At 32.0% G+C, this 27,220-nt stretch overlaps 1 protein-coding gene across 2 annotated transcripts in view; it reads right to left on the reverse strand.

Annotated features, from left to right (window-relative positions):
- Positions 1-5,459: 5,459 nt before the first annotated feature.
- The window catches only part of LOC143236857 (citron Rho-interacting kinase-like), a 67,474-nt gene continuing 45,713 nt past the window's right edge, over positions 5,460-27,220 (reverse strand). For both annotated transcript variants that reach the window (XM_076475484.1, XM_076475483.1), the window contains exons 17-29: positions 26,882-27,193; positions 26,347-26,554; positions 19,453-19,695; positions 18,829-18,925; positions 16,358-16,438; positions 15,539-15,686; positions 14,728-14,957; positions 13,699-13,807; positions 11,397-11,516; positions 10,455-10,535; positions 8,162-8,243; positions 7,499-7,678; positions 5,460-6,112 (exon numbers count right to left, since the gene is read on the reverse strand). In XM_076475484.1, coding sequence (XP_076331599.1) covers positions 5,989-6,112; positions 7,499-7,678; positions 8,162-8,243; positions 10,455-10,535; positions 11,397-11,516; positions 13,699-13,807; positions 14,728-14,957; positions 15,539-15,686; positions 16,358-16,438; positions 18,829-18,925; positions 19,453-19,695; positions 26,347-26,554; positions 26,882-27,193 — 2,015 coding nt within the window. In that variant the 3' untranslated portion in view covers positions 5,460-5,988. The remainder of the gene's footprint in view (positions 6,113-7,498; positions 7,679-8,161; positions 8,244-10,454; positions 10,536-11,396; positions 11,517-13,698; positions 13,808-14,727; positions 14,958-15,538; positions 15,687-16,357; positions 16,439-18,828; positions 18,926-19,452; positions 19,696-26,346; positions 26,555-26,881; positions 27,194-27,220) is intronic.

Genomic DNA, 27,220 nt, shown 5'->3' on the forward strand with positions numbered 1-27,220 from the left:
GAATCATAGGCAAATAGATGCAATAGATCTTGCAGTCTAACTAGCTAGCTAGTACTGAACTGAACTCTCGACAATTAATCATTAACACACTGCATATTTTATTAACTCACACATTCATTGCTCGTTTCCTACCCAATATGCCAAACTTATAGATTGTCGACTTTCTTAAAATACCGAGATATTTCCCGATAATTAGATCACTCGATTTGCAATATGCGTTATGTTGATTTGAATCCTATCACCAAACATGGTCGCCCTTTAAGCTGAAAGGACTTTATAACGTGAGGATCAAATACACTATTTGTTGGTCAGAAGTAGCCCTAGAGCTGACAATGTTAACTAGCTACCTTCCCCAGAGTTTAACACTTCGAAATTAGAGTTTGGTTTATTTTTACACAAAGCTACATGCAGGTTACCTGCGGTAATCGCCCCTAATTTAGCAGTGTAAGACTAGAGGGAAGAAAGCTAGTCATCACAACCCATTGCCAACTCTTGGGCTACTCTTTTACCAACGAAAGTTAGGATTGATCATTACACTGCTGAAAAGGCGAGCATGTTGGGTGTGAGATGGATTCGAACCCACAGATTATGTGTCGAGTGTCATGACCACCTGGCCATAAGGGAAATATGATTAATAGAGTATCTTAAATACAGAGCGCAAATAGCTACATAGATCTAAAATATACTAAAATGCATTTAAATTGTAAAGTCTAGTCTATTTAAAAAGCAAAGTGATAATTATGGATGTTTACACATATAGAAAGCAAGTGGTTTGATATTTTTACTGTGAAATTATAATGCACATGCAGTATATTTCTTTTAAAAAACAGGCACACAGATTTTGAAACTTGGATATCGCAGTTTTACCTTATTATAATGTTTTTTTATAAAGGTATATAACTCGAACTCTGAAGCATGCATAAGGAAACTGAAGTAAAAAAAAGTGACATCCCTTTCTTTTAAAAGTAAACTTTCATTATCAACGTAGAGTAGTTACGTTCCATTTTATCTCGTCTGTTTGTTTGTGTACATTTTTTCATATCGGTTCTGTAGTTTAATATATTGAAGCATACATAAGGCATTTTGAAGTAAAAAGTGATATATCTTTCTTTTGAAAGTAAATAAACGGCATTTCATATTTATTTTCATCCCCTATGCAGTGGTTCAGCGGTAAACCTGAGAGCTTATAATACTAAAATCGGGTGTCGATGGTGGTGGTGGGTGTGGCACAACTTGCTAATGTGTAGATTTGTTTATAACCACAAACAAACAAGTTTGTTTCAGAAAGTATGTCTAGTAATAAAATCTTGTTAGCGTCTAAATAGCTATGAATGTTGCGGTAATTTATGTTTAATTTTAAATATTTGTTAGAGATACTTGACAATCAGACCAGATAAGTTCATAAAAGCAGTTCTAGAATAATGTTAGTGATAGAGAAACTTTGCAAACTATCTGGAAAAATAGATACATTATAAATATATGTAAGTTTTCAGATCGCTCAGTGGTTGGGAAGCCAAAGAAGTATTTATTCCTTTCAGTGTTAGCTATTGCTCAATCATTTAGCCGTGAAATGGTACAAGTTTTATTTGATGAAAGTTGTAGCTCCGTTACCAAGGATATCTGTTAAAAGAATTGTGTACTTAAGCCTACAACTTACATACAAGTCAAAATAAACATAACCTGTACAAATTTTATAAAATGAGTAATGTTTTTATTGTGTGGACTGGACTTTGCATTGTTTTTACCAGTTTTTATTAGCATTAAAGCCAGTCATGTTAGCGTTGTAACATATTTTTAAAATAAAGACGTCTCTAGAAATATGTATTGTTGTTTAGATAGAAGGACGAATGGCGTTCACGCATAGAGCTTTTTATAAAGTTTAGTAAACAGTTCAGCTATCTTAAGTTAGGCAGGTTAATTTTGGTTACACAGTTAATAAGTAGGCATAACTTTATTGAATTTAGTCTGCTGCTGCCAGTAAGTGAGGCAACTATGTGCTACGTATATTTAGCTTGTGTCTCAACCAAGAAACAGGGGTAAAAAAATTGGCACGTAAGTAAATAGAACTTCAGTTAAACAAATGTGTAAATCAGTATCTTTTATTTCTGTAATATTTAGGTTTTCTAAATATTATAGTAGTTTGGGTGTGTTAAAGGTGAACATTTAGTTAATATTAACTTCTTGTAAAAGCAAGCTACCTACTGTCAGTCAAACAGTTCAGTGCTGTGAACATTGAATCTGTGTTTCAACCAAGAAATAGGGGTACAGAACTGGCAAGTATGTAAATAGAATTCCAGTTAAAGTTTATTTGTCCTGTAAATAAATGCTGGATGCACTAAATGAGAACTGGAAGAAATAAAGCAATTGTGTTATGAAGTAAATCCTTAATGTGCCTTTGCATGGCAGACAGGGCCTGTGCTTTACACTTCCTGTTTAAGGTGGCACAAATGGATGAGAATGGTGACCCACTGCCTATGGATAAGGTGTCAGTCCATTGCAGTTTAACCTCTAGCTCATAACTTTTATCCATCAAACAGTTGGATAGCCTGGAACAATCAGGGTAAACTATCTTGTTCAAGGACACAAAGCATGAAACAGACCAACTTCAACCTTGCAACCATCTTATTACAAGTCCAGAGTGTGAAGCAGTGAGCCATGCTTCTCCTTTCTGTTAATAACTTATTAAAAGGACTGACTTTACAGTTATTTTTACCAAATAATCCTAAAGAACCCAGAGGACAATAAAAAACCAAATTAATGCTGGTGTCATTTCTTTTAGTGTTTGTTTTTAAGCACAAAACTCATCACAGGCTATCCATGCTGTACCCACTACAAGCATTGAAACCCTGTTTTAATGGTGTGAGCCCTAAGATTCATTTCTGAACAAAGCCAATGGGGTGAGGGCAAGAAAGGTGCTTCAAATGAGTTTCAAAGTTATATGGAAATAATAACATAGAGGGAAGAATATTACAAAAACAGAGACAAAACATTTATAGATGGTAGATTTTAGAGAAAGAGTCAGAAACGTAAAAGACACAGAAACTGAAAGAATTTTAAGTTTTGAAACATCAACTTAAAATATTATTTTGCAATTTCCTTATACACTGGTGAATTTATTTGTGCCACATTACCTACATAATTAAATAGTAGCATTAACACGAGCACACAACTAGCTTTTTTATTGTAAAGTCGAGAAGGTGCATGTCCTTGTCATCTAGAAGTCTGAATATGCATATATCCTGAAAAATGTAATATTCCTCGGCTAAGTCCATAATGGGGTGACTCGGATTGAATTTTGAGTATATTAGGAATCTGTAGTGGCTACAAGGTTCATGACTAACTCTTAATCCCAATAGATTGTAGTTGGATGTTGGACAAGTGACTCGAACCAGTGCCTTGTGATACCTAGTTCTGTTAATGAAACAATACATGAAAAATCTAGGAATGATCATGTAGCTCTGCCATCCTATGTTACTGATCACAGGAAGTAAACGTTAGAGTTTGCATAAGGCATACCCATGATCACTCAAAGAGGTATCAGCCAACCTTACAATTACAAGAATGGGTCATGAATGTATACTCTCACTATTGCCAATAAATGCTCTAGGTCTAAGGGAATGTTTCTTCTAGTCCATGTAAATAGTCATACAGCAGTTCCATATTCACAAGTAGTCAACAAATACAAGTGTTCTAAGAACTTGTGTACAGATTCTTTTTATCTTGTTGTAGAAAGTAGCAGCTGAGGATGAATTAGCAAATGACCTCCATGAGACTTAGCATGTTGAAAAATAGAACTGTAGAATTTTTTTCTTATAAATGTTATATAACATAGGAGATTAAGATATGTGGTATTTGCATACCACAAGTACATCAGTCTCATGCAGTAAAATTGTGTGATAGTTAAAAAAAAACTTAGAGTAACAATGTATTTTTCTGTGTGATGGTGAATGCTATAAAAAAGAATTTGTTGTCTTTGATGTAAAAGAAAGATATGCAACAAAAGGTAGCATGATGTTATTAAAATAGGAAGAGATTTATTTTGTTAGGCAATTACATACTAAAATAAAGTTGCAAGTCCAGGTTATTTTCTTTGTAGTTTTGGAAGCATATAGAATATTGGTTTTCTAAGTAATTTTTCAAATAGATTTATAGTGATAAAGAAAGGTCACTGTAGTCCATTAAACCAATAATTGTTATCTTAATAAGTTCTCCTAACTTATTTCTGTAGTCCTGTCATAATTAGCTTATTAAAAAACTGGGTTTGGAATTTTCAACCTGAACTGCCAAATAACCTGAAAATCCAAGTCATAGGTATTTAGCATTCAGATCGTGTCATCCATAATTTGAACTAGTGATCAGATGAGTGGTAGCAAGTTGGAATTTTTTTTTTTCCCAAATTATGTCATCCTCAGGGTGATACAAGAACTAGAACAAATCCATATATACAATATTATGGTCTGATTGAAAGCAGCACTGAAATAGTAAAATCAATGCTAGATTGGTTAATAACAAATTAATTAAAATCTCTGTCTGTGATTGGATAAAGAACCAGAATGAAGAAATATAATGTTCAATTTCCTATTAATATGTTGATGCATGGAATAGGTATCTGATATATGATAGACCTGTAATGGTTACATTAAATTATAACTGATGTCCACACCTATGATCTTTAGCAACTGAGTAATGCTGTTAGAAAGGAATAAATAAACAAAAAGACGAAAAAAAGTGAAAGATGGATAGCCCTTAAGCTCAGATTAGATGGCTCCTCATCCACTACTAAGACCAGTTGCTTTACTGTTAAGACATAGTTGTATGAATTTGTATATGCTGTTGGATCTTTGGTCATATGTTTGGAAGGAAGAAAAGCTATCCTTTGGTAAACACCCCTATTAAAACCACTTCAAACAATGACTATCTAAAAATAAGAGTATTATGGAACAAGTGCAGAGGTACATTTAGCCGTGAGTTTGAGCTCTCTTGTATATTTTATCCAATTTACAATGGACGTAGAACTGGTTATGTTCAATAGGCTTTTGGATTATCATGACTCATGCACAACCTTAAAGAACAAGCTAATTTGCCTCTCATCTCATCTAATACTTTACTGTGAGGAACTATTTATTTTAGTTACAATATTATGAAATTAAAACTGTTACAAAATACTATCAGGTTTAGAATCCAACTCATATTTATGCAGTTCTTTGTTGCAAAACAGTGAGATCAAGTTTAAATAGGGGGGGAATTATTAACTTTGTATTCTATACATTAAAACCATTAATTATCTCAGAAAATCAGTTGCTAAAAACTTATTCTTCAGTTTGAAAAATCTTGTATATGAATTTTCAAATTTGAATTGCTATATTTAGATTTTATAAAGGAAACTCTTCAACTTCAATTAATATTTCATGTAAATATCTTGAAAAATACTGAAATGAAGAAAATACATTATGAACTAATTCATCAAAAAGGGTTTTATTATGTAAATAAAAAGCAGTATCCTAAACACTACAGCTTATGGAGATACATCTGCACACAATTTTACTTACATATAAAAACACGCAAGTAGACTCTTGTTAATAACTGTTGCATTGTTATTAGTGCAAAAGTAAAAGTATGTGAAAAATAAGGCACAACTTCAAAGACATATTTTACAATTAGTTATGTACTGAAGTCTTTACACATTTCAATTTTATAGATCTTTGTTTGAGAAGTAGAAGGAAACCTCTCAAAGTTAAAATTAGCTATACAAGACAAGCAGAACTTAATCTCCTCTGATGGACAGCAGTAAGTTCTATAAACTCTTTTCACATAGAGAAACAGTTAAAAAGTATACAAGACATACTGTAGACAGTATCAGACTATATACTAGAGATACACAGTCTTAGATTGATAATTTAAAAATACATCAAGTTATCACAAAAAGTTACAGATTACAGCTTCCATCACTTTTGGTAAACAGTGCAATTGATCACTGCTGTTAGTTTATTAAGGCAGAGATGCAGAGGATGATACTTCTGAAAGTTCAGATAGATTGGCATCCAGGGATTGTATTACAGATGGGGTGAAGGAAAATTCTGTACCATCAGATTCTTCACTACTGCTACTGTCACTAGAACAATAATTTCAAAATTAAACATAATTATAGAGATGCACACTATAGTTGATTACATTCTTTGTTCACCTGAATTACAGAAATGTCTTTCACACATCTACACTGCCAAATACACTTAAGAAAAATTTGGTTTCCTATGTAACACCTATAACTAGATACTATATATATATTATTTATATTAAATGTCATTAGGACAATTAAGTTAATTTCATGTGTGAGCATTAACTCAAGAAAGGCAATGATATTACTTAACAGTAGTTGTGCTTTGTGATAAATTGAACATAGAAAATTGATTACCTCTTAAAGAGTAGTTGAAGACTATACTCTAGGCTTTACACTAAATGTGAGTTATTTTCCATTTGTGATATTTGATGAGAGCCTATCCAAAGCCATAAACATACAGAGTGAAATAGAAAACACCTATTTCTACCAATCACTCTCAGTTAGAACATAGGAGTGACCTATTATAATTCTCTACATACTCGTATGAGTCAGGTATAAAATAATACAAGATATGAAAGGAGTAAAAACCATGAGGATGAGAAAATTCCAATATTTTTGGAAATTACTTTAAATAACGAAACTAATAGTAATGGAGTGATCTGTATTCATTCAGTTACTGTTACATTCTCCAAAAGAAAAAATGTGAAAATCAATATTTCTGTGATACTTAGTTTTTATAATTATTATAATAGTTTAGTTCTGTTAAAGGTAAACATTTATTGGTAGCTTCTTGTCAGAGCAAACTACCTATGTAGATGAAAACTAAAAATAATACACCCAATAATGAGCATGGCTAATTAAACATACTGTTAAAACTATTTCATGTCTAATGGTAGTAAGTATTGGCTTATCAATTGGATATCTTCTCTGTTAATAATACACCAACAAAATGTATGCTTAAATTTATCACAGAAATAACCAATCAAAATACATGATTCACACTGTAATACCATTAGATTATTCAATCTCTGGTACCCAATATCAAAACATATAAGAATAGCATTGTTGATTAGTAATGCCTAGTGAAATCATCAAACAAAATGTTAAAACAGCTCACAAGCAAGCTGAAACTGCCAAAGAGTTAGTTAATGAAACAGAGAACACTTCTTTAAAAAATTTAAACTACACTTAATTCATTATTCCATTTAACTACACAATATTTTTCTTGAATAAAAATGTTCTACTCATGTATAGTTAAAATATTACTTCAACTGTTCTACTGGCTGTCAGTGGTACTGTAGTTTTTTTAACTTAATCACCACAAATAGGCAGATCAGAAATAAGGTAGAATGGCAGGAGTTTGTATTGACAAAAAACAGTGACACGTGTGATTAAGATAATAACACAACTATGAAGAATAGTGAAGTGTATGTTTCTCACCTGCTGGAATTTCTGACCACTGTATCTGTGACATCTTGCCCACTGAGAGCAGTAAGCTTTCCTTGAACACACAAAATCTCCATCTGATTGTCATGAGAAGAACTAATGTACACAGATCCAATGAACATGGCAGGACCCAAGTATCGAGGGTTGGCCACTTCTAAGAAAGTGTGAGCACCCCTGAAGTTGTTAAAGATACTTGTATACTATATAATTAGGAGTATTTGTGGTATATAAAAATGATTTTAAAATTAAATCAGGTTAATTTTTAACAGAATAATATGATTTAATTTTAAAAATTAATCTGAGTGTCTGTAAAAACTTTCCTAAGACATTCTTCAAAGTTCTTTTTTCTGAACATATCTGAACAAATTATAAGCTTAAGAGCAAAAATCAGCAGTTGATAAGAAAGATATGTATCAAAAGATATTAAACTATGATCAAATTTTACCCTAATATGGGCTTTAAAATATTAACACTCAGAAGTCTTTCAGAATGCTACAGTTTTTTTAAAGTAATGAAAATACAGTTGAATATTGAACAAACTCATGGATGAATTCGCTATATGAAAAGTTATCAAAAACATTCAATAATATTTCATTTGTGGTATTTATATCATTATACCACAACATTGTAAAATGTTAAATACAAAAAAAATCTTACATTTCAGTACTTTGCTGGGGTCGGATCTCCACAACCTCAACAGAATTGAAGTGAATTACAAACAAGTATGGTGCTCGATAAGCTACAAGAAGAGAAACACATTTTTATGGTCATAAATTTGCAGATAATTTTGAATTCTTACAGAAAATGAATCATTAAATGCAAATTAATCTTTCTGGTTAAAGACTGAAAATTTCAATGCTACATAATATCAAGTTTTATAACTTAATTATTTAAATCAAAAAGTTCTCTTAACTTAAACTGTTATAACTACATGCAGAAAACCTAGCACTCACATTTTAATTTTTAAAAACTGTCATCTAATGCATATTTGTAAATTTCCACATTTATTTATTGCAATAATAAACAGAAAAAAATCAATTATGTACTTGTTAAATAACATCATGCTATTTTTTCCTGCCTTATGTCTGTATATACATATTTCTGATGTGCCAAGATAAAAAAAAACACTTGAAAATATTAAATAATTCAGCAAATTATTATTTGCTTTTATATAACTACCAGCAATGTTTGATTTTATTGATAACATAAATTAGTTTTACATCATATTGCCAATGGATCAATTCAGAATTTGAAAACAATTTACATCCAACTTGTGTGTGGGGAAGAGTTTACATCAAAATATCACAACAAAACTAATGTGCCTACCAAGTAACATGGATGTTAGCATACACTTATTTTAAATTCAATGTTTTCTCATTAAAATCCATAATTAGAGTATATAGATTAACAGTATAAAATGATCACTAATTTGACTGTCCTTATTATGACTCATAACTTATGTACAGTCTTAGACTTTGTATCTGTTCAGTCATGCTCATTAGCCAGTTTACCACTCCAGAATAGACAGATGTTTTTCCAGTATTTCACTGAGCATAAGGGTTTCAAAAATAAAAGTAGCTTTACTATGATCACCTACATGTACTGGAGGATGAGGTAAAAAGTACACACAGTGAGAGACAAGTATATGGTGCAGTAATAGTTGTAGTTAGATATTTGGTAGTGGATGGATACAGATATGTGTAGGAAAACTTGGGGATCGTTCAGATAATAGCAGCAACATCAGTTCATGGAAACCATTGGTTTGTTGTGTATTTCTTTTGAACTATATTTAATTTAAGCAAGCTTTCTTAGAAACTTGAATTAGAGTAAACATAGGAATAAGGATAATGCACCTTCATTATGAAGTGTTCTCTATACTTTCCAGCTTCTGTGGACACAATCTCTAGTTATGTGTTTACCCTACCAAGTAATCCCATAACTAGTGTTTTTTGTGATTCTAAATTTATATTATTTACCAGACAGTCAATGAAAGTGAAGTATATTCTAATTGTTAATTCCTTGTTTCTCATATAGAACAAGTAACAAGAGCAAGACAAAACCATTCACATGAAAACATTGCTTAAATAATCAAAATGCACCTTTTATATCATATTGACATATGTTTCTTGGCCTTTAACTCCTATATTTGAATCCCTTCTCAATTTACTGTTTAGATATTTTGATATGCTGTATAAAGACATTTTTACGTTAAAAAGTAGTTCCAAAATTTAAAGTTGTAGATCTGATATTACAATAAACAGCACTGAAAAAGACTAGATATTCAAACAGAATCAATGTACAAGAAATTCTCTTGGAATAATCAAACTTGCTAAAATGTTTTTTCTGTACAAAATGCAAATGTCCACAGATTTGTTTCTGTTGACCCTTAATGTTTTGATATTTACATTTTTCTATGCATTTCAACATAACAGTATTTCAACAATAATTCTGATACTGATGAGTAGTCACTTAATCCTTCCTTGTTGTTAAACTCATTAATTTATTGTCTGTTTCAGATTCATTCTTCAAGACAAAATATTCAATTTTAAATTTTCTTCTTGTTAATGTTTCTTCTATACATATAAATTAGTTTTAGCTGGATGCATGCTTCAATTAGTGTGTCAATTTAAACAAACTACAGTAACAATAAGTAAACCAAGAATGTAAACATTATTGAAGTGTGTTTTCTCTTTTACTTTAAAAAAAGTGTTTGTGTAGTATCTATAATACTGTGTGTACCTGATGGAAACCAACAAACAAAAGAATTTTGAAACACTACAATTGATAAGGTAAAATGAGCTTAATTATAAAGAAAATTACAAATTAAGTTTGCCAAATCACACATGTGAAAATTTTTATCAGTTACATGACTCATATGAATAGTTTACTTAAAAACAAAACTAATTTTTATTATTTCATCTTGCAGACACACTAAGAAATATCTAATTACCAAAGGCCAAGGGTAGCCTTGTCCACTTCATATCTTCTTTCCTAGACCTCTTGCCAAATGAGTCCACAAACACACCAAGTTCTGTAATACAAAATTAGTTATAATTTGAGAAATCTTTATTATTCTTACCTTAATTTTCGTGTACTTCCACAAAAGTACTTGTATTATATAGTCACTGAATCACACTTAAATCTTTTAAAAACCAATTCATGCCACACTGGGTCAAATAGTGAGTTACGCTTATACATAAAACGAGCTCACCAATTCATGCTACATCAGGTCAAATAGTGAGTTACACTTATACATAAAATGAGCTCCCCAGTGTTCACCTGCCCTATCTGTTGCTTCACCAAAAACTACTTTTATGCTAATATGGCAAAAATAAAACTAAAATTATGAGATATATGGTAAAAATACACCATACAATCCTCAACATATTAAACTAAGCCTATTTATAATTAGTGATAAATATTTTTAATGAAGGTCAAATAACTTCATTGAGCTATGAAAAACACAATTCCCACTTTCTGTGGACCTGATATGTAATTTATAGAGTGCTTACATGAATTTATGCATAAGGCATTTGACAATTTCCATGTAGTCAATCCTATGTTACTCGTATTCTCTGATAATTCAAATTATATGTTAGTGTCATTTTGTGACTCTTGCAAGCATTGGATGGAAACAATATAAAGGTAAACTTGCCTGCTGCCACACACTTACTCACCATATGTAAAATACTGCAATACATTTAATGCATATTTAGGTATATACATACTGTGCTTAAAACTTTAGCTTAAAAAAAATGAGGGTAAGCCAGCCCAACTAAGCCCTATGCAAAAAACTATTAATAAATAAAAAGAAAATCTATTCAATGTGAAAAAAAAAGTAAAATATTATCGTATTTTGGAGTTATTCTTTATACAGTACAAAAATCTTTACCATGGAAACAAAGTAAGCATTCTTCTGATGCAACTTGAAGAATAGCTACTGGAAAACTGCGGAGTTGTGAGGCCCCATAGGCTAGGAAAGCAAGGCTTGTATCCGAAACATCTAGGAACTCTATTACAAAAACAAAAAAAAAACACGTTAAGAAAACTGACTTAAGATATGTTTTTTGTAAAATAGCCATTAAATATTAATATCAAAACTAATTATTTTAACTAAACAAAATATTGTAACCTGCAGCTTGAAGTTCATGAAGGACTTCTTACCTCCACTTGTTGTACAATTAGCTGAAAGTGATGTTTTATTACTCTTAATAAACAGCACATTGTTTATAGAGGTTCGTAATCTGTATGGTTAAATGACATAAAATAGATCAGTCACTTAGACTGTTTTAACTCAAGATTACTCTGTGTCATATGTAATCCTTTCTGTTGGCTAGTCAAAAATATCATTTCTACATAATGAAAAATCGATATACTACTCATATGATGAATAGTAATTTATTGTTAGAAAATATCTAATACATATTTGCCAAAAATCAAAATTTAACAATACAGTATTTGGTATTTCTAACTTTAGTGACCTTATGTGACAACATGAGATGAGATTGTGCTGAGCCAGAAATCTTCAGCTTAGGTTTGTATTTCCCTAACTTTGAACTGCTGACCATGTGGAAGGCAATATGTCAGCATCTACAACCTACATGACTACTTTTAACCATATCTTGGCATTATATATCACTGCTATACAGCACTCTCATACCTGAAAGTATGGAATATGCTCACATCTTGAACCTTTTGATCTGTATTCTAGCATACTAACCATTAGGAAACATAAGAACAAACTAACAACATAACTTCTAAACTTTTTTACAGAGTAAAACATATGAACTTAAGCTCATATAGTTTCAACATCTTAAACATTTTCCTTGAGATGAGAACAGATCCTGTATTTTTTTTTTTTTTTTTTTATACTCGAGATGTTGGTTGGTTGACATTTTAATCTTTTGAGTCAAAACTCTAAATTTAATATTAATAACAAAATAAACCTAAAGTAAGGCACTTAAAACTGGTTAGTTATTTCATGGTTAGCATATTGCATTAAAAATATGAAAACTGTAAAAGTATAAAAATAAATCTTTCTAAAAACAACAGATACAATACATTTAAAATATGTGGAAGAATAATGGTACAAAAGCGTTCTTACAAGGAAACAGGTTTGACTTCATCTTCTCTATCTTTTATATCCATGAGAAAATTATTTAGTTCACAAAGTGGAGAAAATGTTACACTACATTCTATATATTTTTTTTTACTTATGTTGCTTATTCTTGTCGACAAATCTTGAATATATGGCAAAAACACTCTCGTGTTATGAATTTTACCTTCATTATTTACTGTTAGGTTGATTAGGAGACCCTGAATATAGCTTCTGTTAATTGAACTCGTGTTTCAATGATTAAAATTACAACCTGTTAACATATAACTGGTAATTTCATAAAATATCTAGACACATACTACATACAAAACTGTAATGATTAAATCATTCATGAAATACTGATGTACACTTGGAAAAAAAAAAGTTACAATTTATTTATAAACTGGGATATTTAAAAGGCAGGTACGTTATGTACATCCACGTACGAACCTCTGCCTACCCAACTACTTTTTCAAATCTGATTTCTCGTATCTCTAAAATTGCATGCATTTTTTTTTAAATCAAGGTAACTTAGAACTGACAAGCCAACATTTTACTCTGCAACAAAAGACCAATGGAATAAAGTAACAGGTATTTGTGTCAAATACAATTTTACTCCAACACAAGGAGACTGGTAGTTTGGGTGGATTTCATTCAGCACGTTGAATATAATAAGTGAAACTTAGTTCCTATACTTTTGAGGTTTTAGAATAACTTGATTAGGTTTATAATACATTTCCTCATATTTCTATGTACTTTTGGAGTAAGTGGGTATGTCAAAGGGGAATGTGTGGGTTTTCAGCTATTGGTGTCCTCCAGCATTTCTTTTTGTATTATTAACTATTCAAAAATTAAGAAATCAAATTTGAAAATATCAGTTCATTCTTGGTCCTCTCAGTTGTGCATCATATATTTTTTCATATAATAAACACATAAACAGTTAACAAAATAAACATCTTTATATGGTGTCAATTACCTCTGTAGTGAAACAATATATTACACATTACTATAATATAACAACTAGGTTTAACAGATTCTTTAAGATCCCAAAAAGAACAGTACAGTTGACTACTCAAAAGGAAATGTCTAAGAAGCCTACCTTCCACACTGTGATCTTTAAGGTCCAGCTCAAAGAACTTTTCTGCTCCAAAAATGACACTATTTGTAGTGAAGTGGATACAACTACAAGGTTCAGCAGTTTTTATTTCCTGTCATGTTTAATCAAATAATTATTTATTGAACACTTTATTGGTTTAAACATCAACTCAGAATTGTAAATATGACACAAATATTCAAAATTTTATAAATTGTGATATATAGTGACTATAGTTCCAGTAACATAAATCTAAGGTTAAACACTTTTTCTCCCTCAAAAACTTACATTGTTTCTTATAGTTTATTTACTTTTTGAATTTCACACAAAGTCATACATGGCTGTCTGTGCTAGCCATCCATAATTTAGCAGTGCAAGACTAGAAGGAAAGCAAATAGTCATCATCAACCATCTCCAGCTCTTGGGCCACTCTTTTACCAATGAAAAGTGGGATTGACCATCAATTATAATGCCCCTATGGCTAAAAGGGCAATTATGTCCAGAGTGATGAGGATTCGAACCCACAACCCTCACATTATAAGTTGAGCACCTTAATCACCTGCAATACCAGGCCTTTTTCTTCTAGATCCTAAAGACTGTTTAGGAATACATGAGGTCTAAAAGTCTTTCTCAAACAAATAAGTTCTTTCTCTCTCTTTTTTTTTTTTACTTGTACATATTATATGATAATGATATTTATATTGTTTGCATGGATATTAAAAACTACTATGAGTCACAACACAAACTGTTAATACATCATATCTGATACAAAAATATTCACAAAAAGTTGCCCACATGTTTAAAAACAAATTTCAAGTACAATTAAACAATTAGAAGAAAATCAAATTTAATTAAAATTAACATTTCAAAATGTGAAGAATGAAATAAAAATATTAGTTATGATTAAAATGAGTGTTTTAGTGAGGATATATATTGTTTACACATACATAAATAAATACATATAATTTTGCACATAAAGAAAATGGCTAAGTTTCAATAATTCTATACCAGCCCATTCATCCCTATGGTACACACCTTACGCAAACAAAAAGTATGTAGACCAACATTCCATTTAAGTAGGAACACTGTACTGGATGTTGCAGCACAGACTGAGCTAGTATCTTCAGAGGTTCCAAATAGGTGGCAGGCCTCTATCTCTGATACTGGTTGGAAAGCAGTCATCTCTTCATTTATGGTCATTTTATCTCCCTTGACCCATCGGTTAAGTGTTGTTAAGTCTAGCATCTTTAACTTCCTTTCCTCTCCTTTGCAAAAAGAAATAAAAAAGAATATATATATACGAGCAATTCCAACAAAAGTATAACAATTTCATTATCTATTATATAAAATAAGACAAAGTAATGCAACATAGCAATTATGTTAATATCTTTTATGGTTTCAGAGGAAAAGAAACATAGGAAAAAAATATCTTTTAATTCAACTACATTAAACATTACTAATTTTATAATGACTGCAAAAAATAAATAAAAAGTCATATATACATGTGATATATATCTAATGCACCCTATTTCTATTTAAAAATACAACTACTATTAACTATAAATGAAAGACTGGATTATTGGTTAACTGTAAGAAGTTTTAGGGATACAACCAAATGAGTGCCTTATTTCTATTTAAAAATACAACTACTATTAACTACGAATGAAAGACTGGATTATTCATTAACTGTGAGAAGTTTTAGGGATACAACCAAATGAATGTCATGTATGTATATTTATTTGCTATTATTTTATTATTTACTTAGACAGCTATTCTAAGTTACATTTATTTCTATTTTCCTGTTTTAATATTTCTCAGCTGAGAAAACACACTAGTATTGAAGTACCTATTATTAAAAGAACTGTGTTCAACGTTTCCAAGACAGCAACTTGGTACACACTAGGAACACCATCTATTTTTGTCTGCAGTGAATGGGTTGGTTCAGCCAATATATCAACAGTATACAATCCCTCCATGGCTCCAACCAATATTATCTGCAAAATATGATACTTACATTTAGTTACACAACTTAATTGATCATTGTTTCATCCTGGTATCCGTAAACAGAATACTGATTCCTATATGAAATCTTCAATAAATAAGAAAGGTAATTATGTTTTTAATGTAATAACCTTTAACTGTTTCAATATGAATATGAACAAAAGAGCAACCAACAGCAAAAATGGTAATAACAAAACATTTAAAATAAATAAATAATAAATCCACTCTTTTTGACATAATTTTCTTGTTGTTAATATTTATAAACATTTTGCATACATACAACAACAGGACATTTCAGACATCAAAATACATTTTTCAAATATATTCAAGTCACCTGCACAGTATTAAAAGTATATGAAATAAATTCCAATAAATTACCAAAACATGCATTACAATTTATTTTTAAATGCCATTCTTATTTGAGAAACATTATAATGGTACATTTTCCTAAGTAATTAATACTTTACATATACGTGTTTTTCCTTTGATTTAATTATATGAGCAATGTAATGCACTTCAAGTGAGGTCACAAGTAGTTTTGATACAGTCACGTTGTAACTGTCCAATTACCTTTAAAACAGAATACACACATCAACTGTTACTTACAAGTGCTTTTGTTACACAATACTAAAACTATATATTTGCCTTAGAAGACTGTACTTACATTATCATTCAGATGACAAGTACAGTTGATGTCCAACCTGTTTTCACCTTCCAAGTGTAATATGCTACTTCCAAGAAGTTCCTAAAAAATATGCACCCCCTTTAACGTCTATAAAAATGCACAGATATAAAAAATCCAATTTCCAAATAGCAAACAATTATTGGATAAATTAAAATATTTTATTAATGTCACATTTCAGCTATACTAAAGATTAAGCAATACATATCCTTCTTTTTTAAAAGTAAAAATAAAAGGTTTCTTAACCACTGAATATGATTGTAATTCTTATTTGTTTGTTTTTTTTCACTTTTTTAATTCATTTAAAATACTCTTGTGACTAATATGTAGTTATGGCACTGCTTATAACAATATTTTAGTTTCAGCTATTTTTTTGTATTGCTTCTTTACTAAAATTGCTTCATAAAAGTGTATCATATAAGATCTTTGAACAAAAGAGATGGTATTAATACAAGAAAAAAGGTCTTAACAAAACCAACTAAACATTACACCTCCTTATATTACATTTAAGTGTACTTAGTTTTCACTTTGGTTAGGCCTCTCAGAGTCAACTGGATCCTCAGTAGAATTTATCTTCTCAATGTAGAAATTACAGTTAGTAAAAAATAAACTTTCTTAACATCATATATTTTGCAACATTTAGGCTATTTGCAAGTTTTACTTGGCAGTCATAAAGAATTTTACTTGCCAAAAATAAAATAAGTTAAAAAAGAAAAAGGTATTGAACTGTGCAGGTTGTATATCTAAAAACATAATTTTCAAGTTTTCACATTAAGAAAGAAATGAAGGATATATACAAAAGAATTGTGAAAATTTGATATTATAAAACAAGAGCAATAGCCTCAAAGTAACTGCAAGCAGCTGGTTGTTTGAGTGAATACAATCAGTGAAATACCTTCAAATAAACTCAACTTTCATTGAAATCCACAAAACTGAAGACATTACATCATCCTCCACAAAACAAAAACCATCAGTGTAATGATTTGCATAAGAAGGTAATTTCTCAGACCAGCATCATACTTTTCTAAAACATTGCAGCTATGTAAGCAGTGCATATTCTGTTGTACATATACACACACATTATAATAGTTAGAAGTATTAATTACTGCTGTGTAATATTTATTTTTGATTAGGTGTAATTAACCTTTTCAGGAAATAATTTTTCCTTCTCTAAGTATAAATACTAAACAAAAATCTATGAAACATAATAAAACTTTTAGTAGTATTTAGTTTTGGCTTAATATAATTCATCTGATTTTATTAAGAATTTTATTATTTTCCAGATTGTGAAATTTCAAATATTTTGTTGGGACACTGTTTTAAAAACATATTATGAATACTTCATTCTGCCTAAGAACTTAATTTTTATTGCATGTTAATCAATAATTTTCATTTTATATAACTAAATAGCTTCAACTTTAATAATATTCATTATATTTCTTTTAATAGTTTACTTTTCCCAATTCAGCAGTCACCACTTTCTAGCTATAAATCATAAACAAGATGGAACCTCAATAGCTACAGCACTTGAAATTCTTTTTAGGCAGGATTAGAATAAATTAATCTATAAAACCTTCATTTTCCTTTTTATTAGCAAAATTTGTGTGTACCAGCAACAACAAGTGTGGGGTGTGTGTATATATGATTTGATTTTATAACTCATCAAGATCTCTATCAATTTTTTTATGCACAGTCATAGTAAATTAATCTATGAGACCTTAGGCATGGTCAAACAGATCAACTGAAAAGGTTTAACCACTTAAGTCTAAAACTGTAATTAGATCTCAAATTGGTCAAGAAATGATGGAGTTACAAGCTAAAAGTCTGCTAGAAAAAACAACAAACAAACAACAAAAACTCAGAGCCATTCTATTAGTTGTGATGCTGTAACTTAAAACAAACTGACAAAACTTATGAATAAAGTAATCTAACATTTTGAAAAGGATGTAACAATAAAATCACTAATAGAAAAGGAAATCAGATGAAAATGAGAAATTTATAATCATGTCCTCAAGAGATTATAGTTTCTCAATAAATGTTAACTTGTTCTTTGAGAAGCACAAAAAAGTCCAAAAAAGAAAAAAACATTATTCATAACCAAGATTCTTTACAAACAGAAACTAAACAAATCTTACAAAATGATGTATCAATTCAGAAATATTTTCTTCAGTTGAAAATTGTTGAATTATTTTAATTTAAGTTTTGAAATTTGATATGTTGGTGTGCACTTGAATTGAAAGCTGCTCATGGGTCACTATAAGGTTAACATACTGAAGTTAATCTATTTAACAAAATATGCTAAAATATGCCAGTTAACTTCACCATTTAGTCACTGCCCTCTTACGATTACATATTTAATTATTTAAGCATCTGGCTAAAACAAAAATATCTTGGTATAATTTTTTATTCAGTTATTTTTAATACATGTTATTTATGCAGTATATTAAACTTACCTCATCTTTAGCTTTTTCATTTGTTTTTACTACAGACTCCAAAGCAGACACCCACATCTGTTTTTCAGCAAAGCTTGGCACCATTATGTACAAACACCTTAAATTGAAAGTGAATATTGTGCAACCAGTTTCTTTTTACTTAATTTCCATTTTCCAATATTTTCTTAATCATTAATATAATCTCTTCTACTAAAGAAACAAAGCTACTCAATTTACATTTTAAACAATATTTTAAGTGCAATTTTTTAACCAAAACCTATTCATATTTAGATATTTTTAACAATTAATTGTGAAATTTTCCAGCAAATAACTAAAGCTAGTACAGAATTTTAAAACAAATAATACTACATGAGTCAAGGTGCTATTTGATCTGCAATATTAACATACTGGTCCACCAAATTTCTTTATACCAATAAATTCTAAGCTACAATTAACAATTTTCAATTTGGTTTTAAATCTAAATACTGGTATTTAAGATTATTAAAATAAAATAGTTCCTTAATAAAGTATTCATTACATTTTAGATAGCACAAAAACAGTACATACTGTGTAAAAGTCCACAGCTAAAAAGAACATGAAACATAAATACAGACCATTTTCAAGAAAATTAAAATAGCATATTACCTTGGAGGCCAGCAAGTAGTGTGAGGGAAGGATTCTATTTTCAGGACATAAGGCAAGTCTGTTTTAGCTGTTCCTATAAGATCTGTAGCTGAAACAGCACTAGTAACCAACACTTCTCCATCAGCAGGACATAAATTGATAGAGTCAGTGGCTGAGATGCTTTGAATATTTTCTTTGTCAAGAATGTAAAGAGTTCTGTTCTCTAATCGAAGGTAATGTTTTTCCCAACCTTGTTTACCACTTCTGTAAATAAAAATAAATTTTAAAAAAATTAGTTTTTCACAATTTTATTGGAAACATTTCTCACTTTTGCAGTTTTGTTTTTCATTTTGTGCTCCTGAACTTAAAAATTCACTTCTTTAAAACTACCAGTGGTTTTGGAAAATTAAGCTTCAACTATAAAATAAACTTCTGTAAAAAAATAACAACATTAGTTTGGATAATATTTCTATTTTATGATGGCTTTGGCAGTGTTAAAGATGTGACTTAAAATAATTCACATAAATATCAGTGGTAGAACTAGTTACACAAATCTAATTTCATACATATAATGAGTTACAATAGAAGTTGATAAGACTCAAAGTTTCTATTAATAATTTTCAAAATACCAATTCTAAAATGCTGTAACCAAATACTGTTGAAATAGATTTAGAGCTATTCTTTTTAATTAAACTTTGAAACTTGATATGCTGGTTAGTACTCGACAGTTGACTTTAGAATTACGATTACAAAGTTCTGTGTTGTACTATTTCAGGATTGAAGTATTTTTACTTCAAGTAGGTTACTCCTCATCACAAAGTAGTGTGGTTGAAATGAATAAATATGTAGTCCCTTGGATCTAGATCAAAGAAAAATTTAAAGCAAGAAAAACCAAAGAAAGAAACAATAACTGGTTTCTACAAGAGAGCTCAAAAGTTAATTTCCCACTCTGAAAATATCACCCAAAGTATCTCGACCTAAACTGGTCTTCTAAGCATTGCAAAAAGAATGTTTTATTAATAGCACACCATTCTATTATATCCCTTTATTTTCATGCCATTTAACCTGTTGATAGCCAAGTATTTCAGCTGCTACAATATAATTCTAATGATTCTTCATTTTGTCACTTTTTCGTGACGCTATTTTGGATCGAAAGTGAAACACTTTGTAAGTAGGTCAAATGCACGTATAGTACTGACATCTAGCGTTGAAGTTAGGCATTACTGAAAACGAATTAACTCGTCCATGGCACTGTGTTACCAATCGGCTTGGATGAGTTATCTCGTCTACGGCACTGAACAGGTTAAGAACATGTGCATATCATGTAACTAACTTTTACCAGTCATGCTGTGCTATCTATACTAGTGCTGATATAGCATTATCCTAAGTAAGTACCTACAGGAAATACATTTTCAATGGAGGAAGATGTTAACTTCCAAAAAGGGTACTACCTTAACCCATCCAAAGGTAGAATCTCACATTGAAATGGTAGAGGAACCAGTGAAAACATGACAGTATTCAAATAAGCAGATAACAACCACATGAAAAAAAGCAGCATGCCAAAAGATGATAGTAAGGTACACCTGTGGGATGTAGCGCTACTTCTGGGACAGATATGTTCTTCACCCAGTAACGAAACAATATATATATATATATATAGGGTGTAAAGTATGAGATAGACAACATATACTCAAGAGAAAGATGTACAGCACTTTGCTTTGGAACAGTGCAATAACTATGATCTGAATCAGCATACAATGGACATATTAAATATTTGGCATGTAACTGACAACAGGTCCAAAAAACTATGTGAAAATGGAAGCATCCTGGGACACATTGAAGCAAGTCCAATGATGTGTTGTTGAGGATATTGGTAGCAATGAGAGCAATATTCCCCTTAAAAAAGGAGGGCTAGCATCATAAATAAGTATTGTTAGATGAATTTTTACTAATAACTTGGAATATTCCAATTATCAACAGATAATGCATTATTCATCCATACATGTAGCAGATCATTGTATGTGATACAGGAATAATTAGTCATAGTAACATGCTATATAATGAGATATAAGCATAAATGACCATAAATTGTACCTGAATAGGTCAAGTGTGGTTGCCCAAGCAAAAAACATCTAGGGGAAGTGCCTTGGGATAAGTTGGAGTATGGCAACTGCAGTCCATATAAAAAACAACACCAACAAGACAACCACCTAGCATTAGTTTTTAAGATCAGTAAGTGCCATCTGTCTGGGCAAAAAATATCCAGGGAAAAGCTCCTTGGATATATATAATATTATGATCAAGAGAGGTCTGACCAGGTAAAAAAACATCTGGGAGTGCATCAGATTACGTTATGCCAAGTGCAGTTCATCTGAGCAGAAAACATCTGTAGGAAGTTCCTTGGAGCATATCAGATTATGCCAAGTACTGTCTACTCAGGCAGAAACATCCAGTGGAAACACCTTGCATGAGCATGTATATTACAATCAATAAGTGCAGTCAACCTGGGAAAAATGTCTAGAGGAAGTGCCTTAGATCAAAAACAGTATGTTATTGCTTATTCAGTACTTATAGTAATGACAACCCCCTTCTCACCATGTGGGTATTTATAAGTCACAGGTTTAATTTCTTTCATTGTACAACCTCACTCAGAATAAAACCTATATGGTCCAGTCCACCATTCCAGTGACTGGGAACCAGATTTGTAAGGACTCACATGTTTCACTAGAATTTAAAAAAAAAAAGAAAAGGGGGGGGGGAATAATACATGTTGGGGAGTGACACACTAGAAATTGTATGACAGATGTCTGTGTTTCTCTATTTTGAAAAGCAGAATGACCCAAGTTGTAAATATCTCAGATCAGTGGGTATAGGCAAAAAAATCTCTATTTCCTTTACTTATGATGTCCACGAGTTATGATACTTTATATGAAATACACTAGCATTAGTCAGAGATTTGGACTTACTCTTTTTAATACCATCATCCATTTTGATTTTTTGTTTAATTTTTATTTTACTTAACTCTCTGGTATTAATATTCTCTGTACTTATAGATATATATACACATACCACCAAAAAAAGCATCCAGTGGTCTAACAAAAAAAAAAAAAAAATCTACACAGTGAGCATTTAGAAATAAACAAATATAGTGCAGAGATCTAATATTCAACATACCTGACAAAGCAACATCTGTCAATAGGTGGGATCCAGAAATATGATGTATATCAACTGGAAAAAATATATAATAATAACAAATCAACTTACCCAAGTCAAAGACAAACAAATGTGAAAGAATCATCCCAGGAAGAAAGTGATATCTAATCGAGGAAGACACAGCCAAATTATAGAGACAGTGAACTATGAATGTATTGGGAGTCATCCTAATACCTGCTTGAGTGGTCTCCTCCAAAGATTGGTAGATTCAAGCAGCTAAGGATATATTTGAATGATGAATTTGATGCAATGAAACACCGTGATCTTCCATGGATAAGTCAGAATACACTAACTGTATGAGTTGCCTAATCCAGCCAGTAAGGTAACAGGAGATAAGGCCTAAGAGATAGAGGGATTCCAAAGAATAAATAGACAGAAATTGGACCCATGAAAGAAGGTAGTATGAGACACATAACACAGAGAATGCAAAGGACAGAGAAGACAATCTAGATCTGAATGTCAGTACAGGTAGGAAATAGATTGTAAAACAACAGCTTTCCTTAGCAGCAACTGTCTCAGAAAGGAAGGCCTAATCCAGACAAAGATAACATAAGAGGAATGATAAAGAATACAGAACACAATAATAGTATAAACATCAGAACAATTACAACCACATACCAGGAAAAGAAAGAAATAGTTCTTAGGAGAAAGATGATACAAGGAACATGGGGCAATGGGTTCAAAGGAAGAATCAGACAAGGAAGAACATCAACATTAAAATTCTGGAAAAACAAAAGGAATGGAAAAGAAGGGAAATAAAAAGGGAGGTGAAAGTTTTATGAAATTGGGAGAAATGGAACATGTTTGATAGTACAGCTTGATAACTAGCAACCACTGACATGGTCAAATCTTGATCAAACAACCAGCTGAAGACATGGAACAGACAGACGAAAGCCACAGTGAAAAGACATCCATCTAAAAGTACACCAACATCTCTTGTACAAAAACAATGGGAAAGGCTGAATGGTACAAGTAAGACAAAGAACGAATGGTAAAGTAAGACAAATGGTACAAAGAACGACTTCCTGAGCTCAGGCAAGGGACCATACAAAAGCCATACATGAAAATGGAGTTTGGTGAAGTCTGGATGAGAAATGTCTGATAGTTGTTGGGGGAGTAATCTGGACAAAAGTAAGGGCAGGGGCTGCTGCTCCAGTAAGGGCCAAAGAGGATGAAATCACATCTGAGCCAGTATATGAAAAGCAACTAGCAAAACACAACAATAACTGGCCTGAACAATGGAAATGACCTTGAAGATTAGTCTGAGAGGAAGGTAGGCAAATAGATAAATGTCCCTCCAACCCTGATTGAATGGATCCACCCCCAAAGCTGAGGAGTATGAAACAGAGGACCAAAGAGAAAATTGTATGGCATTCTAGTAAGAGGAAAATGCATTCATGTGTGATGTTCCTAGGCATGAACACAGTCACTGGGACAAAACAAGCAGTTGGCCACTAGATTCATAACTCCAGGAATATGATATGCTAAGCTGATTAAATTAAAATTGTGGGACCAGTACAGGAGGTCAGTGTCTGTAAACATAGGGACCAGGACTTGGTTCCATTTTGTTTGGTGATATAGCTTATGAGAGTATGATTGTTGGAATGAACCATTACCATTTATTTCTAGAGGAGGAGGAGGAAATGAGACATAGCTCGATGAATAGCCATAAGTTCTAGAAAGTTGTTACAGAATGTAGTTTCTACGACTGACCAATGCCCTGAATTCAAGAGAAACTCCCTAATCTACCAAGGAAGCATCCGTAAACAGTTAAGTGTCAGGATAAGTCTGAGAAATAGGAATCCCTATCATGATCATTTCCTTGTCGAGTCACCTTACCAGCCCTATAGGGAGAAAGAATGATCAACAAAATCATAGGAGAAGTTCCATTGGTTATTAAGCATTTACTGAAGGGAAAGTATGTGTTCCCACCCCAAAAAAGGTATTTAGCTAGGACAGATCTAAAATGGGTCTCCAGTTTCCTGTCTTGTGGGGGACAACAAATAGATGGAAGTAAAATTCTAGATGAATGGGTACAACCATTTCAACAGCTTCTTTTTGTATGAGGTCCCAAACTGGCTTGATGAGATGATTGTACAAGGCACAATTCTGAGAAGGAGGGAAGGAAACCTGAACTGAAAGCAAAGACCCTCTGATAAAGCCTGTAGAACTCATGGATCGATCATGAAAATATACCAAACAGTTGAAGATTGTTGCAAACTGGCCCCTACCCACCTTGACAAATACACTTCACCTCTGACTCCTAGAAGAATATAAATGGAGAAAAACAAGATTAAGGAATACTTGGAATAGGGTAAGGGATGGGGAGGGAAAGAAAGGGCAAAGAAAACTCAAATCTGTGAAGAACAAGCGAGAACAGCCAGCCAAGATGAACATGATGCTAGGGAAGACAAAGAGGAATGCAGTCTCCCCACATCAACCCTAGACTCCAAAGACTAAGAACAACCCCCCAGAACTGCTTCATACAGAAAAGACCAGATGAAGATCCTTCACTGACAACAGGGGGAGATGCACCTCCTCGAGAAATGAGTTTCTCTGCAGCAAATCCCAACAGCATAATAGCCAAGTGTTGATATACAGTGCAGATGTCGATAAACAGGCCGGAGTACACCACATGAAGGTCCTGACTTCATCAGAATATTGATCAGGTGGCTGCGAAAAGGCTCAATAACTGTAATTAAGAAATGATATGCAAAAAGGGCAATCAGGGAAAGATGAATCCTAGAAAACTGAGACTGATTAACTCAAGACCCTGGAATCAAGATCCAAAGGGGGAAGACAGTATCCATACACTGAGAACAGGAAATAATTACACCCAACAGCAAATGATCAACAAAATGTTGTGCATTAATTCAGATGTCGGGTGAGGGAGGTAAAACTTTAATTAGAACAGATTCTCTACCCAATAAGGTAAGAGAAGAATATCGAGGACTAAGGGTGAAACATTTAAAACATGGCGTACCTAATCAACAGGGTGTAGGAATGGCAAAGTCTCCTGACTGTGAGCATTATGCGACTAATGAAAAAAAGGTTGAGGACAGAAAAACAAAGTCCAAATTAATTTCACTCTAAATAAATCTTTCCTCAGAAGCTTGTTCACAAAAAAGGGGAGAACAAACTAACTGCTGAACAAGTTTTCAACTCCCCATGAATTAGATCTTGGACTTCCTTGGTAAATATTGTTGACCTACCTTGCTGAGGACTAGTGACATTACTATCCTCAATACTGGGGGGAACATCATTATCCACTACCATTAAATTTGAATTCAAGTTTCAAATTAAAGCAGTCTTTAAGCTCAAACTGCTAAAGGGCTGAAAGATAATTGCAACGACAAAAAAAGCATATTGTCTATACACTGTAATGACCAATGAAAAAGTGAGGATTGTACTAGAATAGTAGAGAGAGCTGCCTGCACTAGTATAGGTGGCACAATGCGATTGGTAGGGGGTAGTCACATTACATGCAAGTGTTCTAAAATGATGCACATATAAATGGCATAATAGACTGGTACACTATTAGCAAAATATCTTTTAGCAATGCTTAAAGGGCAAATCAAGATCAAAATAGTTTGGGGTGAAAAGAGGTAGTACCGTTTTAGAAACACTAGAAACCTCATGAAGTACATGGTTACATATCATCTAGTCATTAACTCATGTTATGGAAACAGAGTAATTTTAAACCTTGGAAGCTTAACCCATCCCTGGGTAATATCTGCAGCCTCTTCACTGTTATTGTCAGCAAAAGTGACCTTCAAAGATGGTCGATGTTGAGAGTTATTGCTATTTTTCTTTTGTAATGTATCAGTGAAGTGCTGAACATATCCTGATGGTAAACAGCACGTGCTAGGAAGTGATGTAGAACATTTGGTGTGACAAGTCACCCCACATTCTGTAAAATATCAGGAAAATACTTAGAATTAGAAAGCTGCTATAAATTAAAACATTACATACAGTACACTTATCATTATAGTAATGGGAAAAACAAATATCTCACACCTTTGCAACACACAAGCTAAACTTCAGCAAACAGCTTATTGAATACTTAAAAAATGGATATTGATGTTAAATTATTTCTTTTATTTTATACTATTATTCTTATAAAGAAAAGCATGTAATATTAAGTACACCTTCAGGAAATCACTGGGAAAGGATGAGAGGAGAGTAATTCATAACAATAGAAGTTAATGTTTTCAAATGTTATTTGAATTCACACCACCTAAACATCTGCTTGCAATTCGACCAAAGTGAATGGAGTCTAGACATGCAGCGCATTTAGTTCCTCGCATAGTGAGAACCTCTTGAAATCGATGAGGGATGTTGTGATGCATACGCTGCCCTTGTGGCTTACGATATGTTGATGCAGTCTCTTTTGTAATGAAGGTGGTTGGACTGTCAGTAGAGTTGTTGATGTTAACATCAGGAGAAAGTGCCAATGCTGAGAGTACAGCACGTGACTTAGGTGATGTTGGAATAACTGATAAGTGGCTAGTGTTTTCAAGGTCACCATGGGTCTTTGAAATATGTCCAGCTAATAGCAAAAGATACCATCTATATT

This window comes from Tachypleus tridentatus, chromosome 13 (assembly GCF_004210375.1).
Source record: "Tachypleus tridentatus isolate NWPU-2018 chromosome 13, ASM421037v1, whole genome shotgun sequence".
Lineage (NCBI taxonomy): Eukaryota > Metazoa > Arthropoda > Merostomata > Xiphosura > Limulidae > Tachypleus > Tachypleus tridentatus.